At 40.1% G+C, this 14,836-nt stretch overlaps 1 protein-coding gene across 1 annotated transcript in view; it reads left to right on the forward strand.

Moving 5' to 3' along the window:
• Positions 1 to 1,797: 1,797 nt before the first annotated feature.
• RGPD4 (RANBP2 like and GRIP domain containing 4) overlaps positions 1,798 to 14,836 on the forward strand; it is a 34,911-nt gene continuing 21,872 nt past the window's right edge. Inside the window, exons 1-19 of the mRNA XM_064143668.1 lie at positions 1,798 to 2,083; positions 4,071 to 4,138; positions 4,664 to 4,775; positions 5,658 to 5,810; positions 6,601 to 6,831; positions 7,262 to 7,407; positions 8,461 to 8,653; positions 9,355 to 9,445; positions 10,298 to 10,507; positions 10,967 to 11,145; positions 11,238 to 11,413; positions 11,698 to 11,821; positions 12,135 to 12,296; positions 12,620 to 12,757; positions 12,834 to 12,977; positions 13,452 to 13,634; positions 13,723 to 13,803; positions 14,194 to 14,332; positions 14,482 to 14,579. Coding sequence (XP_063999738.1) covers positions 2,009 to 2,083; positions 4,071 to 4,138; positions 4,664 to 4,775; positions 5,658 to 5,810; positions 6,601 to 6,831; positions 7,262 to 7,407; positions 8,461 to 8,653; positions 9,355 to 9,445; positions 10,298 to 10,507; positions 10,967 to 11,145; positions 11,238 to 11,413; positions 11,698 to 11,821; positions 12,135 to 12,296; positions 12,620 to 12,757; positions 12,834 to 12,977; positions 13,452 to 13,634; positions 13,723 to 13,803; positions 14,194 to 14,332; positions 14,482 to 14,579 — 2,703 coding nt within the window. The 5' untranslated portion in view covers positions 1,798 to 2,008. The remainder of the gene's footprint in view (positions 2,084 to 4,070; positions 4,139 to 4,663; positions 4,776 to 5,657; positions 5,811 to 6,600; positions 6,832 to 7,261; positions 7,408 to 8,460; positions 8,654 to 9,354; positions 9,446 to 10,297; positions 10,508 to 10,966; positions 11,146 to 11,237; positions 11,414 to 11,697; positions 11,822 to 12,134; positions 12,297 to 12,619; positions 12,758 to 12,833; positions 12,978 to 13,451; positions 13,635 to 13,722; positions 13,804 to 14,193; positions 14,333 to 14,481; positions 14,580 to 14,836) is intronic.

The following is a 14,836-nucleotide window of genomic DNA, read 5'->3' on the forward strand; positions in this document are numbered from 1 at the left end:
ACCTAGGTCTCTCAAAGAAGACTGTGAACCTAGAATGTGAGAATGGATGCCTAAGAAATTTTGCCCCTTCTGCTGCATGGGATTAATCATGCATGGACAAGAGAAATTCCTTTTGAAGCCCCTGCACAGACTAACAGTATGGAGCACTTAAGAAAACCCAGTGAATGTAGCTGTAATAGGGAAGAAGCTGAGACTAAAGCTTTTTTGCTGTTGGCAATTGCAAGCGCTGGCCTCTGTTCCAACAGGTAGGTAGTGAGCTGAACTGTGCAGTCAGGTTGCAGGGATAGCACTAGAGGCAACTTCTGTCCTTCCTGGTGAGCTCCCTCCTGGTCTTGTGACAACACAGGGGATGCCACTTCCAAAGTGACGAGTGAAAGATGGTAACCCCTGTCAAGGCATTGAACCTCATCTGTATGAAGGCAACTTTCCATGTCTCCCAATCAGCTGAAGACCAGTAACTTCCACCAGTGAGCCAGTTCCAGCGTTGTCCTCTGCACTAGCACCAAGACCTTTGTTATGCACCCTGGCAGGTGCTGGTAAAGTGTTTGGCAACCTCGTTTATAAACATAGCATTCAATAAAGTACCTAAAAAAAAAGATACCCGTTCTTCTTAGAGAATTAAATCTCATGTCTAAATGAATCACCATTAATAGAAGAAATAATAGAGAGTTAATTCAGTCAGGGTATTACATAGATGCTACTGGTCTCTTTACAAGCACAAGTTGTTTATTTGTTTCATTTTCTGACAAAGATGGTAAGAGTTGTGGAGAGATCAGTATGCTTGGGGTGTAGCAGGAACTGTATGGCTGCCCATAGGTTGCTTGAGATTGAGAATGGAACAAATTTTTAATGATGCTTCTTCAATGACAGAGCCCAGAGGTCCTGGAGTGGTCTTGAAGGCCCATTCCAAACTAAACCATACCATGATTCCCTGCTGTTTCAAGGAACGTACTGGCGCTTGGTTCTGCACACATGAAAACTTTCTGAGACAGCGTAAAGCCCACGCACGAATTAAGCTGAGTTATTAACAACGCAGCAGTGGTCAGTGGCCTCTTACAATTTACAAGGATACAAAGCCAAGGCAGCCTGACTTCCTATGGAGGCCGACAACCCTTAAGCTTTGCTCCTACCCGTCCTGCTCACCTTACCGGTCCGTGCCAGCCTACTCGGGCGCCCTACGCTGCCCACCCGCGCCTGGCTCCGGCGAGCTGCCTCGCGGCAGGTGGGGCAGGATCTACCTCACCGGCCTGGCCCACCCAGCCGGGGCAGCCCCAGCACCGGAGTCGGCCAAGAGGAGCCCAGTCTCATTGCGATCACTCATCCCTCTGCCTAAGGAGGCGGTGCAGCGTGTCAGTCTCATTGCCATCTCGCATCCCTCTGCCTAAGGAGGCGGTGCAGTGTGTCAGTCTCATTGCCACCTCTCATCCTTCTGCCTAAGGAGGCGGTGCAGTGTGTCAGTCTTATTGCCATCTCGCATCCCTCTGCCTAAGGAGGCGGTGCAGTGTGTCAGTCTCATTGCCACCTCTCATCCTTCTGCCTAAGGAGGCGGTGCAGTGTGTCAGTCTTATTGCCATCTCGCATCCCTCTGCCTAAGGAGGCGGTGCAGTGTGTCTGGCGGCGCTCAACAAGAGCTCAGCACCTGGTTTAGGGGCCATGGCTGTGTTGAGCTGACGATCAGATTCGGCGATCCTAGCGGTCTTTCCCCCACTTAACCGGTGCACAATTTCACGCCCCCTCGCTTACCCTGCCAACAGCAGCTGCGCACTCCCGCTCCCGGCCCTCCCGGAGCGCCTGCGCGGCGGCGGGGCAGGCCCCGCCCTGCTGGGGCCTCGGCCGCTGGTGGGCAGCTCGTCGCGTTCGTGGGTTCCCGGGGCTCTGTGCGGTTGCGCGGGAACTTGCGTAACGTGCGGCCGCCGCCGCTTCCTCCACCTCTCTCCTCCCCCGCGAAGGCCGGCGGGCAAGGCGCTCTGTCTGGAGGGAGGCCGGGTGCGGCCCCCGCCGCGGCGCCATGATGCGGCGCACGAAGCCCGAGGTGGAGCGGTATGTCGCCTCTGTGCAGGCCGCCGCATCTTCCCCCAGAGAGGTGAGTGACGCCGGCGACAGGCCCTGTCGGGACCTGCCAGCGGACCTTCTGCGGCCTTGTCCTCATTCGCGCCGGGCGGTTGTTGGTGCTCGCGGCCGCCCGACCCGTATGGGCTCGGCGGGGCCTGTGGTGGGGCCGTCTCCCACGGCTTGTAGCGGGCAGGCCTCCGGAGCAGCTCGCGTCGAGCGGCAGTGGGAGCCTTTCCCTCGGTTTCGCAGGAGCAGCCACTTCCCGCGCAGGGGCCTCGCTGTTCCTGCCGTGCCGAGGGGAGGCCTTGCCGCTGTCTCCGTGTACCGCGGCTGGTTCCACTCACTGTGTCGGGTCCCGCCGTGCCAGGGCTTAGTCTGCTCTGCCCTTCCTCATCCCTAGCGGTAAGAGGAAAAGGGGATCATGTTGTCTCTGGATCAATGAACTCGGGTTTTTTTCAAGTTGGGTGAAGTAGGGGAAGTTGTAGTGAGGAAGGGTGGAAAACTCTATACAGACCGTAGTGAGCAGTGTGTTCAAATTCATGGAAGCTATTTAATCCTGAAATATCTTGTTCTACAGTTTTGAACGGATTTTATTGCGGAGGTAAAATACTCAGCAGTGTGTTGTGCAGTGTGAATGCATCCATGTTCATCATTATGCAGCAGGGCTTGCGTACATCATAATTTTACCTTTCCCAACAGTAACAAAGTTGTCCTGTGACTTTAATTGGTTTTGGTGCTGTTTAGACTAAACCGTGTCATAGACATTTATCAGAGTCAGAGGTGGTTTTCAATTATTTTGATACTTCTTTTGGACACAGACGAATTCCTCCCCTCTTCTTGTGCTTAAGGCCAACTGGTGCATATTTAGGGGATTAGGATTTTAAGTAATGCTTACAACTAATTATATAGCACAGTCAATGATGGAAATAGTTACTAGTTTTCTTGCTGTGTTGATTTGGGGTGGGGGGGAGATGCTTAGAAGGCTGCAAAGCATTTACTTTGAAATTTCTTTTCATGCATGTTTAAAAGGAGATGCCAAGTGCAATTCCGTTCTGACACATTTCAATGTTTCCTTTTTTATAGCATACTTAAAAAATACAGACTGATAATGTGAAGTGTCTTAGTAGGCCTGTTTTCATTCTAAACCACGTTTTAGAATTTTGCATGAAAAGCACAGGTGGGAGAGAAGGAAACTAGTAACTAAAATATATTAAAAATCTGTGTATTTTGAGTCATAGATGTAACTATTTCCAGTATTTTGGGGGGGTTCACAAGCAAAATGGGTTTTTGGACTGATACTAGAAGCTCAAGCATTAAATTTTCCCGATTTACTTCTGCCTTAATTTTTTTGCTTGTGACAGCAAGTTCTTAAGCTCATTCCTTTCACACTTCCTCTTGCCCTCTTTCCTCTTTTTGCCCTCTACTTGTCTATTTCTTTCTCCTTTGTTGCTTCCTTGTTCTACCCCCCAAAAATTACCTCTTGGAGACATTTCACCTTTTGCCTATAAACTCTGTGTGTTCAAGTTATCTTAGACTTGCAACATCAGAAGTAAACAAATACATTTCTTACTCAAACTGAGAGTAACTTGGGTAGAGACTGCCTTTTCCTTAAGGATGTTTAAACAGTGTCTGATTACAGCACACTAGAGCAACCATAAATGACTCTTCATTTGTGGGTTGTTTTTTTTTTCCTTTGGTACATTGTAACTGATCCCATTCTTTCATTCAATCATGAAATTATGAAATATCACATTTATAAGAGTTTATTGCTTACTTCAGTTGTAATCTCTACATTGCCTATTAGCCTTTGCCAGTTGTAGGAAAAAACTTTATTCATTCTTAATCCTACATCTTTGAGAAACAAACTCTTAAATATCAGGAGTGGATTTGAACTGATAAGGAGTTGTTGGATTCAGTAATTTTAAAGTATTTTGCATTATTGAAAAGAAGGATCACTGAATTATTAGAAGAGTACTATATGTCTCAAATATGTCTCCCGTGCTTTTTTTCTCCTTCAGAAATCAATGAAAGGATTCCTCTTTGCTAAGCTGTATTTTGAAATAAAAGAATATGAACTTGCTAAAAGGTAACATGCTTTGGTGGTTTTTTTTCCTATTCTTTCAAGTGTAAGAGAAAGCTAAACTAAATATGATGTTTACTGGAGATACCAAGATCAGTATCATGCTGTTTAAAAAAATGTGGATATTGAGTACATGTAAATCTTTACGAAACAGCAACTTTAAAGAAGATTAGTTTAATGATACTGAAAAACATATCTGTTTGAAATGGCTTTTATTTCCTTATTGTATTTTATAATTCTTACTGTTTCTGAACTTCTGCTTTTTGTGGTTTTTTTTAACAAACTGAAATACTTGCTGGCAAGTTAAGTAGCATCTGTACATCTAAATCACACTTCTCACTTTAAGGTCTAGAAAGTTGTTTAGAACAAAATAAGCCTGGCAGACTAAGTGTACTAGTTTAACACAACCACCACAGACAGGTGGGAAGGAGGTACTCACCAGCAATTGAACCCATGGCATTAAGCTGTTATAGCTCAGGAAGGAGAGAAGTACTGTTGAAAAACATTGACTTTTTTTTTTCCCCTCCATAGGTATATATCTACATACCTCAATGTACAGGAAAGAGATCCCAAAGCACACAGATTTCTTGGACAAATTTACGAAGCTGAGGATAACATAGAAAAAGCTTTTGGTTGTTACAAGGTAAGTACTGTGCTGATGCCTAATGTCCTGTATTCTTTTCTAAATGGATTTTTAAAATCCTTCTGTGCTGGACATTCTCAAACGTAGATGAAGACATGTTCCCAGAAAAATGGTGTTATTTATGCACATTTGACAATGGAAAGCATATGTAGCAGTGCATCTTCACTTGATGTCACTTGCTTCAGTAGTACGTTTTTAGGTTGTTTCTTCAGTTTTCATTCTTGACTTGATCTTTCTGCTTCCTGCTATTAAATTCTTCCCTTGTCATACATTGCCTTTTGGGTTATGGATTCATGGATGTGATAGAATTCCTTGATGTGGACTGATCACAATAGAAATCTAGTTGCTACTAGAAAACTGTAGTCCTAGTATGTTTTTTTTGTTTGTTAGATTTGGAGGGGGCAGGGACAGAACAGAGGGATAAATCTCATTTATATTAGGCAAGCATACAAATGTAAAATTCCCAGTCTGGTTTTGGGGAGGGAGATGATGTGCTAAGAAGTCTGGTTGCCAACACAACTCCATGAAGTGCTATCACATGTCTTAAACTGTCTTGACTGTGTTTTTTAAAGGATCAGTGTCTGGGTAGACTAGGAGTCATTGTGGTTGTACTGCCTGTGTATAGCAGTAGCTAGTGGTAGATGCAGAGGAGCAGGCATTTGCATTATTTCTTTTGTGCTCTTCTGAATTCTAGCAGTTGTATCTGGAATACTGTAAACTAGTAGTGACATTTAGAAAGGCTTATCTTGATATATTCTATATTGGTAGACCTAACTAATCTGAATAGCTGGGTCCGTTTGTGGAAAGACAATTCTTTCCTGTTGCTATATGGATTGTAATATTAAGCTACTTGTTTTTCTTTCTGTACATGGGGAAAACTAGCGCTCTGTGGAGTTGAACCCGACACAGAAAGATCTCGTATTGAAGATTGCAGAGTTACTGTGCAATAATGACGCTACCGATGGAAGAGCAAAATACTGGGTTGAGAGAGCTGCTAAGCTCTTCCCTGGGAGTCCTGCTGTTTACAGGTTGAAGGTAAATTCCAAAGTACTTATGTTCAGTAGCTTAAGGAAGCTTGCAATGTCTGATTGTAGTGCTCTTTGTGTGTCATTTAACACACGACCCTTCCTGTCTAAATTGTTATAGCTTCTTTACATCTATGAGATACTGCTTTTTTTGCAGTCTTGACATTTTTGTCTAGCTTTCAAGAAAAGTGACTCTACAGGCTTTCATAAACTTTTTAATGTTTCAAGGTTAATCTCTTTCAGAAATGCTGAGAAACAGTTATAGTCACATCTGAGAAGTTAAAACTAGATAAAGTAATGCTTATCTTTCTTTTGTGTCATTTTCAGGAAGGTAAACTTAGACTTTCTTACTCTACATTGGTTTTTTTTGTTGTTAAGTGTGTATTAAGATAACCTCTGCAGGTTGTGGGAAATGCTGTAATTCTCAAACGCCGTCAATCACACAGTCTCACTTCACACATACATTTTGTGTAGTTAGATGGCACGTGGAAGTCTTAAGATGTGTGGGTTTTGTGGATTTTTTTCCTTATGCAAAGTAGTCTATAGCAGTGTATGTTGTCATTGAACCAAATGGTTTGCAAGCATTACTTACCATTGGTAAGGGACAAATTCTTCTGAGGATTTTCTTCTGTGATGGCTATCTCTATTTTAAAGTATTTGAGTATTTCATCAAACTTCATGTAATACCTGAAAGCTATTAACAGTAGTGTAGTTTTGAGTCCACACAGAGTAGTTTAGTACTATAGGTGTTTGAAAGGCTCATGTAGGAAATACTAACATGTTGCCTTTGTGCTTAACAGGAGCAGTTACTGGATTGTAAAGGTGAAGATGGATGGAATCAGCTTTTTGACTTGATTCAAGCAGAACTTTACGCAAGACCAGATGATATCTACATAAATATCAGACTAGTTGCGCTCTACCGTTCAAATAATAGATTAAAAGATGCTGTACTTCATTGTCAGGAAGCAGAGAAGAAAATACCTTTGCAGTCAAGCTTGGAATGGTGTTCCTGTGTTGTAGAGACACTTGAGGTGTTTAATCATATTTTGATCCTGTGATAGTCTTCCCTATCTTTTTAACTGCTCTATTTCTTTTAATATCATTACTCTGAGAGTTGTTTCTCGAGTGATTTATCTCCTTCAAATGCAAGTCTGCTGAAACCAGTGGAATTACAAAACACTTCTTGGTTTTTTTTAATTGGAATTTTCTCATTATAATTAAGTCTTATAGAACTATTGAGTTTCTAACTTCAAAAGCTGAGTTAGATACAGCAGTTCCATTAGGGATAAAATTGTTCAGACAAATAGTTCTCTGGAACTTTGCTGCTGAAGAATATGTTAAGATCTCACCTATGAAACTGGATTATGCAGTAAATACTACTAATGTGTTTTGGAGAAGTGCTGCCCTTGCCTTCATGGAAGGATGACTGTTCCTTATCCTGTGATGAACTTTCTTCTTTAGGAATATCTGGAATCTTTGCAAGACTTGGAGTCTGATAAAAATAACTGGAGAGCTATCAGGAAAGATTATCTGCTGGCCTATTCCAGCTTTGTCAAAATGACACTTGCTTCTAGAGATGTTCAGGAATGCAGAGAGACGCTTGAAAGGTACTATTTTAACTTTCCTATTAAAAAAAAAACTCTAATTGATTTTTTTTTTTCATGAGTCTTACTGGTTTTGAATCTCAGGCTATCTTTTGATGGGCATTCAAGCTTTGTTAGAATAGGTAGTATGAAGCCATGGAGAAGAATCAATTAACTTTGTACCACCTTTATCTTCAGTAAGAGTTCTGTACTTTAGTAATTGGCTAAGATTTCCCAGACAATTAAAAAACACCCAACAACAGTAAAATTCTCAAAGCTACCTCTTGTAGATCAGCTTTGTCCTGGTCATTTTGTTCTAAATAAACACAAGACATACTGAGATAATTTAAACTTTTATATATAGTATTACATATTTATGCGCAGTTGGGAGAGAGGAAGCCACAAGTAAGAACATTTTTTCAGGGTAGACTTGATGTTACAGGATCAGCTAAGACAGCTAGCTGACTTAAAGGCATTTCATCTGTGGCATGCCTAGTTGTACAAAATGTTTGTAGTCGATATATTAATATCTGTGTTCCTTTCCTTCTGTTATATTCCCTTACTGGTTTTTATTGACTTACCTTTGTTCCTTAGTTATGCAATGGGTGTTATATTATACCTATTGTAAACCAATATTCTTCAGTCTGTTCATCTTGAATTAGTATTTGAGGCAATCCAAACAAGGATGAGGAATACTTAATGCCTAGATATATTTTATTTTCTTTTTCTCCTCTGTTGACTAAAATGGTTCTGTGTCTTCTGCTGCTGTTTTATTAGAGCCTTTCAAGGTTATTATAGGTGAAGCATTACAGGGTCATGGCAGTGCTAACATCCACTAATATGATGTGCAAAAAAAGACTGTGAATATATAGGTAGTGTTTAATATTTTCTAGTCAAACTAGCTTTAGGAGTTTTAGACCAGTGTTGTTATTTCCAGTGTAACTTGGGTTTAAGCAACAAAAAAAGTTTTAACCATTGATTCCTGGAGTTACTTGATTCACAGTTAATGTCAACCAAAATCAGCTGCTATAGCTTTTACCAGGTCACTGTTTAGAATGAGTTTTCTCTGCATTTTAGTTTTGATCGTGTGCTTCAGTCAGTAAAACCATATGTGAATGGGGCTGATGAGTTGTCTCGGACCTTTGTGGAAATGAAAGGACAGCTATACTTGCATGCTGGAACTTTGCTGCTGAAAATGGCCCAACACAATGAGGCACAATGGAGAGCTGTGTGTGAACTAGCAGCATTGTGTTATCTGATAAGCTTCCAGGTAAATAATTTTTTAGTTTATACCTTTTTCATTGGTGCAGTTTGTGAAATGTTCTTGCTGTACATGTGCTGAGCTGTGTTCCTGGGAAGAATTAGTGTTTGTGTGCCTAAGGAAAGACTCCCTTCTCACTCACCAGATCCTGTTCTTTCAGAATTCTTTAAAAGGTTTCAAATTACATGAATAGGGCAAATGTATCTTCATCTGTTTCCCTTGTCAGAGTAACCCGACTCTTAAGGACTAGCAAGTTTATTTTTTACAGTATATTCCTTTTTTCTGTAATAGAGCTGTGTGCATGTTAAGTTATTAACATGTGTGGGAAAAGGATGAAGTGTGTAGTGCTTATTATACTTGTTGCATAAGGAGTGGAAATGAAAAAACAAGCTTTGCCTTATGAATTAAAATGGATTGTCCTCTTTATATGACCGTTTGCATTCCAGGTATAATACTTGCTCTTGTGTGCAATTTAATGTTACTTGCAATAGCTAAAATTGTCCACTGTGGGGTTTTGGGTGGGTTCCATGACACTTCTGACCTCCCCTGCCCAGGATATTACATTGTGTCCTTGGAATAAATTAGACGTTGTGGGTTTTTTCCTGTGTCTTTATAATGCTAAAAAGCTTGTTTCCTAATTCTTAGAACTGATTTAAATGATCCACTCTTACTGTGAAAAAGCTGTAACAAGTCTCTGTTTACTTTATCAGGTTCCTAAACCAAAGTCAAAACAAATAAAGGGGGATCAAACTGGACAAGATACGCTAGAAGTATGGGCCTGTGACCGAAAAAGCCAGTCTGGTAATAAAAATAACTAAAATGCAACTTTGTAGCTACTTTGAAGGCTAAGTAGTTTGTAAACACATCATTATTTTGAAATATAATGTTAATGCTTTGATATGTAATAAAATCTTATAGATTCTGACTACATACGTAAAACAATAGTTTTATCCCGAGACCTGAAATTTCCTTTTCCTCGTTATCAAGCTGGCAGTGCACATTGTCTTTGTAAAAAAAAAAATGTTTGTGGGGGTGTTTCCTCTCATTTTTGTCTCTCCAGCATGCCAAGATAGAATTTAACTTGTATGGTCTATTTATCTACTGCAAATGGCTTTTGCCTGATGACAGTACTTTGCAAGTATTGCTAGCCCAAATGTGAAAAGAAAATATTACTGCTTCTCTGTCCTTTTCATCCTCTTGTGCATCAGCTTTGCTCTTTTTGCTGCTAATAACAGGCACTTTTTTCAGTCTATGGACTCTTGGCCATCCTAGATGAAAACAAACACTCTAGACCTCAGGTTCAAGTGTTTCAGAATGGAATTTGAATAAGAGACATCTACTTGTGTTACAGCTACTTATTTTCAGGACAATTGCAATGTCCCTAGAATAGTAATAATACAAAGATGGCTTTGTTTTCTGTAAAGAGCTGTGTTTACCAATGCCTTGAGATTGTTGTCAGTAAAAAGCTTGGAAAGCAAATGTGCTGATACACTGACCTAATTACAGGGAGAAAGAATGTAACTTAATCTGTAGGGTTCATAAAGCGAAGTCCTGATTCTTGCCCAGCTTTCAGGAGCAAGAGCAGTGCAGTGTATCAAATATTCTTTTCTTTTCACTAATTGATTTATATCAAGTGGTATGTTTATTTTCCAGGTCATATGCTGCTGAACTTGAGCCATGGCAAGCAAGACTTCTTTAAAGAAATTGTGGAATCCTTTGCCAACAAGAGTGGTTTATTTACGTTGTTTGATAGCCTGTTTGAGAGTGGAGCTTCCAGAGAGAGATCTTTTATTGGCACAGATGACATTGGAAATACTGCTGCTCAGGCACCAGTGGAAGTGGAACTTCATAAATATGATATTGGTAAGAGGTGTTAACTTTCAAAATTCAGCACAACCTCCTACATCAGAAGTTCTTCAAATACAAAAGACAACAGCTGTCCGAGGTTGCTCTGATCTCCTAAGCAAGACTTAAGACTTCATTGCAAAGTAAAGCAGCACTTCTAAAAAAAATTTTGGAGAAATAGATAGCTTTGGTGAAAATAGTCACTGAATATGGTGAGGACAGAAGTGAGAGGAAATCTTAGTGTGACCTCCTTTAGAAGCTTAGGGGTTTGATGGTTTGAGCACTCAGACCTACCTGTATGATATGTTTGGCTAAGTTGAAGTTAAGTGAAAGTTAGAATCTTGATGTCTGTAGTTCTACAGAGTTCTCTGGCTCCTCCGAGAGTGAAATGTGAGACACAGCCCTGATCAGATGCAACAGGTCTTGCTGACATCTAAAAGCTGATGTGTGCATCCAATTAATTGTTTTTTTGCATAGGTGCTGTTCGAATGCACAATGGCAGTCTCCAGCACCTTGTGTGGCTTGGCTTGCAGTGGAATTCTATGTCAGTCTTACCCCCAGTGCGCAAATGGTTAAAACAGCTATTTCAGCTGACACAAGAAACGTCAAGACTTCAGACAGATGCTCCTGAATCCATTTGTCTATTGGACCTTGAAGTAAGTAAACTTTGCAAGTTCTTAAATATGCTATACAGTCTAAGCTTTTTAGTATTTAATACATTTTATCCATTTTTTTCTTTTAAAAACAGGTATTCCTACTTGCAGTGGTATTCACTAGCAATTTACAGTTGCAAGAGAGGTTTAATTCTCACTACGGTGCACATCAGCCTCAATTCTTACCATTGCCAGTGTGCAAACAGCTCTTTACCGAAAAGCAAAGATCCTGGTGGGATGCTGTTCGTGCTCTTATTCAGAGAAAAACAATGTAAGACTCTTCAGTTTGAATAAGTTTGAGCCGCTTCTGCTACAGCAGCTTCAGTTGGTCGCAGTACTTCTTGTAATATTAACTGTTTTCTTGATAAGTTTTGGAAATTGAAGTTTTGTATGCTAGAGACTCAATATACATGAAAGAGTTCTGAAAATGGAATTTTCATTTCTGGCAATGTTTGTAAACTGCAGACAGGACTGAAACTGCAGACTACATTTGTCAGAAAAATGATGTTTGAACAGATGAAGAATGCTAATCCAAGAATGTTTTCTGATTTGCAGACCAGGAACAGCAGCAAAACTGAGGCTTACTGTACAACATGGATTAAGTACTCTGCGAGCACTAGACAAGCATGGCCTTCAACCTGCCTTAGTTATTCACTGGGCAAAAAGTCTGCAAAAGACAGTAAGCTGAGATTATTTCTAAATATACTTATTTTCCAAACTGTAAGCAGACTGGGGTGGAGAAACACTCAGTTGAGAGTGTATTATTTGGAGCTGTTGTTTTTGTCAGGCAAGTTAGTTGCTCTAGTCACCCTATAAAGTACTCTGTCTTAGACTGTAGTGTTATCTATGTGTTACTTTACATGACTCCTGAGAGAAACTCTCTGAGGTGCATCTCAGGTATCAGTGAAGTACTCCTGGAACTCTTCAAGAAATGGCATTTTGACTTGAAATCATTGAAATAACATGTGCTTCGCTTCCCTTTGCTTCATCAGGGCATTAGCCTTAACTCTTTCTATGACCAGAAAGAATACATTGGACGCAGTGTCTACTACTGGAAGAAAGTTTTGCCTATGCTGGAAACTATTAGAAAGAGGAGGAGTATTCCTGAACCTACTGATCCTCTCTTCAAACACTTCCATAGTGTAGACATCCAGGTACAGATTGATGGAAGCCAAAGCTGACTTAAGAGTGTCTACATCAGAAACTTACCTTGTCATGGGATTTTTCTGTGCATTGTACATGTCATGTTATTACTGTAAAACTGTTTAGGATGAGATTTGGTAGTACAGGTGTCTGATAGAGGGCAGGTGGGGGGAATCTCTCCTTAGAACTTTAGCATTAAAGTTGTGTATATGATCAGAAGGCCCTGAACACCCTTAGTACCAACCTCCTTTTATAAATGTTGTACCTGTAATACAGGAAAAAATAATGCTTGAGTCATTAGTTTTAGGCATGAGTTTTCTTTCACTTTTTGCAGGCCCTTCAGGTTGCAGCCTACGAAGAAGAGGCACGTATAGCATTTGCAATGTTGGATGCAGTTGATGGCAAAACCGATGATGCTTTGTTAGCATTTGAAGCTATTAATAACGTGGTCTCATACTGGAATCTTGCCATGGTAAGTTTATAAATTGCCTCACCCCAACACTGAGTTTTTCTGATTAATCCGGATTAATCTGCATCCTGTCCTTTAGATCTTCCAAAGGAAGGCAGAAGATATTGAAAGTGATGCCATGCCAGAGGAACAAGAACAACGTAAAACTTACCTTCTTAAAAGCAAACATTATTTAATGCAGGTCATTGAGGAAAGCTCTTCAGATGTGTCAGTAACTGAGAAAGTAAGTAGTTCTTGCTTTAAAAACATTTTTCAAGAGATGCAATGAATTTCATTATTGTTCCAAAATGAAATTGTTTGCAGTTATATTAGCTTATCTTTTTTTAAGGCTTTGCATTAGGGCAAGTTTAAACTTACTTGCTCAAGACAAATGACCTGCTTAACAACAGTGGGTTGAAAAACTGAGTAAATTCTGTAACTTAGCAGATCACACAGTATTCAGACTTGTCTATAGGTGAAAGCTTTAAACAAATAACTTTTGCCACTATCTTTTTATAGAGGTTGGTAATTTAAAATAGCACTCATGTTTATGTGAGTTGCTTTCTTATATTACTCTGAAGAAATTTCAGTGCTTTGTTGTAAACCAGTGCTTGTGCAATGAAAGCCTTATGAGTTGTTTATCCAGGATTCTGACTGTCGTCTATCTTGTTCCAAATGAGAATTACAATCATGACTTACGCTTCAAATAACTTTTTAGCTACCAGTGTCTATTGAAACTGTGAGGGAAATGCTAGATACAGTGATTCAGGATCTTGGTGAGAACGATGAAGAGGGAAGTCCTGCCTTCAGAAATGGTCTGTCAAGTGCTGCTGATTCAGAGATGAAACATTCCACTCCATCGCCAAATAAGTTCTCTCTTTCACCAACCAAGAGCTACAAGGTATACTAACCAGTTGTTACTTCAGGGAATTGTTGTCTGAAGAAAAATTCACAAGATTTGTGAATGTTTGTGGTTTGTTGTTTTCTAGTTTTCTCCGAAAGCTCCTCGATGGGCAGAAGATCACAGATCTATACTTCAGATGATCTGTGAGCAAGTGGAAGCTTTAAAGGTAAATAATTGTCACTGCATTCAGTGAAGAACAGTTGGCGTTTCAGTTACCATAAGGCTTTAGTGATAATGGCATGGGTTAACTTAGAGTTCTTAGACTGCTATTTAAATCAGTGGTATTATCTTAGGTAAATGTTTGCCTAACTAGAACACAAAAGTAAATCTTTTTTTGTTGAATAGCTTCTTTGGGAACTGGGCGGGGATGCAGAGGCAATCTGTCCAAGGACTATGCAAAAAGCAGAAAGAGCTCTCATCCACTTGGCTCTATTTTTTTTAATTTCCCTTTCTGATCTTGAACATTTTTTAAATAGCAGAAAGGTAGGGATCATTCCTTTTGCTTTCTTCTATGTAACGTATACTTAGTCTCCTGACTGGCACACTGTCTTGACAGCATGAAATGCAAGAAATGAAACATAATAATTCCAATTTAAACGCTTCATCTCATCGGTGGCCTGCTGAAACCTATGGAACAGATACAATGTCAGAGGGTTATCAGAGACCACAAAATCTTCATGAAGCTCCATTAACAGGTAAATGGGTGCTAATTTTTTATCTAAATGCTTACCTAAAGTAAGTATTTGGAAAATAATTCAGAAAACATTTTAACTATTTACAGTCAAAAACTGATTCAAAACAACAACAATCAAGTGTAAACTGTGTTCCTATTGTTCCTTTTTAGTTTCTACTACTGGCCCATCTGTTTACTACAACCAGTCGCCTGCTTATAACTCTCAGTATCTTCTTAGAACTGCTGCAGCCAATGTAACACCAACAAAGGTGAGAACAAATATATCCACTTAAGCTATTTCTGTTGACCTACTGGAAATGCCTGCTTTTGATTCTATGCGTATTTCGATGTAATGGCAGTCCTTATATAGCATTTGGTAAACCTGAGCTGCTAGGGATGAACTCATAATTTATATTTCTGCTGGATTTTTGGTGTGTGGGGTTTAGAAGGAAAAGCCAGAAAAATGTCTGTGATATGTTAGTACTTGTTCCCTGCTGGGGGTGTATATATATATATAAAGTCCTCC

The sequence above is a fragment of the Pogoniulus pusillus genome, chromosome 5 (assembly GCF_015220805.1).
Source record: "Pogoniulus pusillus isolate bPogPus1 chromosome 5, bPogPus1.pri, whole genome shotgun sequence".
NCBI classification, from domain to species: Eukaryota; Metazoa; Chordata; class Aves; order Piciformes; family Lybiidae; genus Pogoniulus; species Pogoniulus pusillus.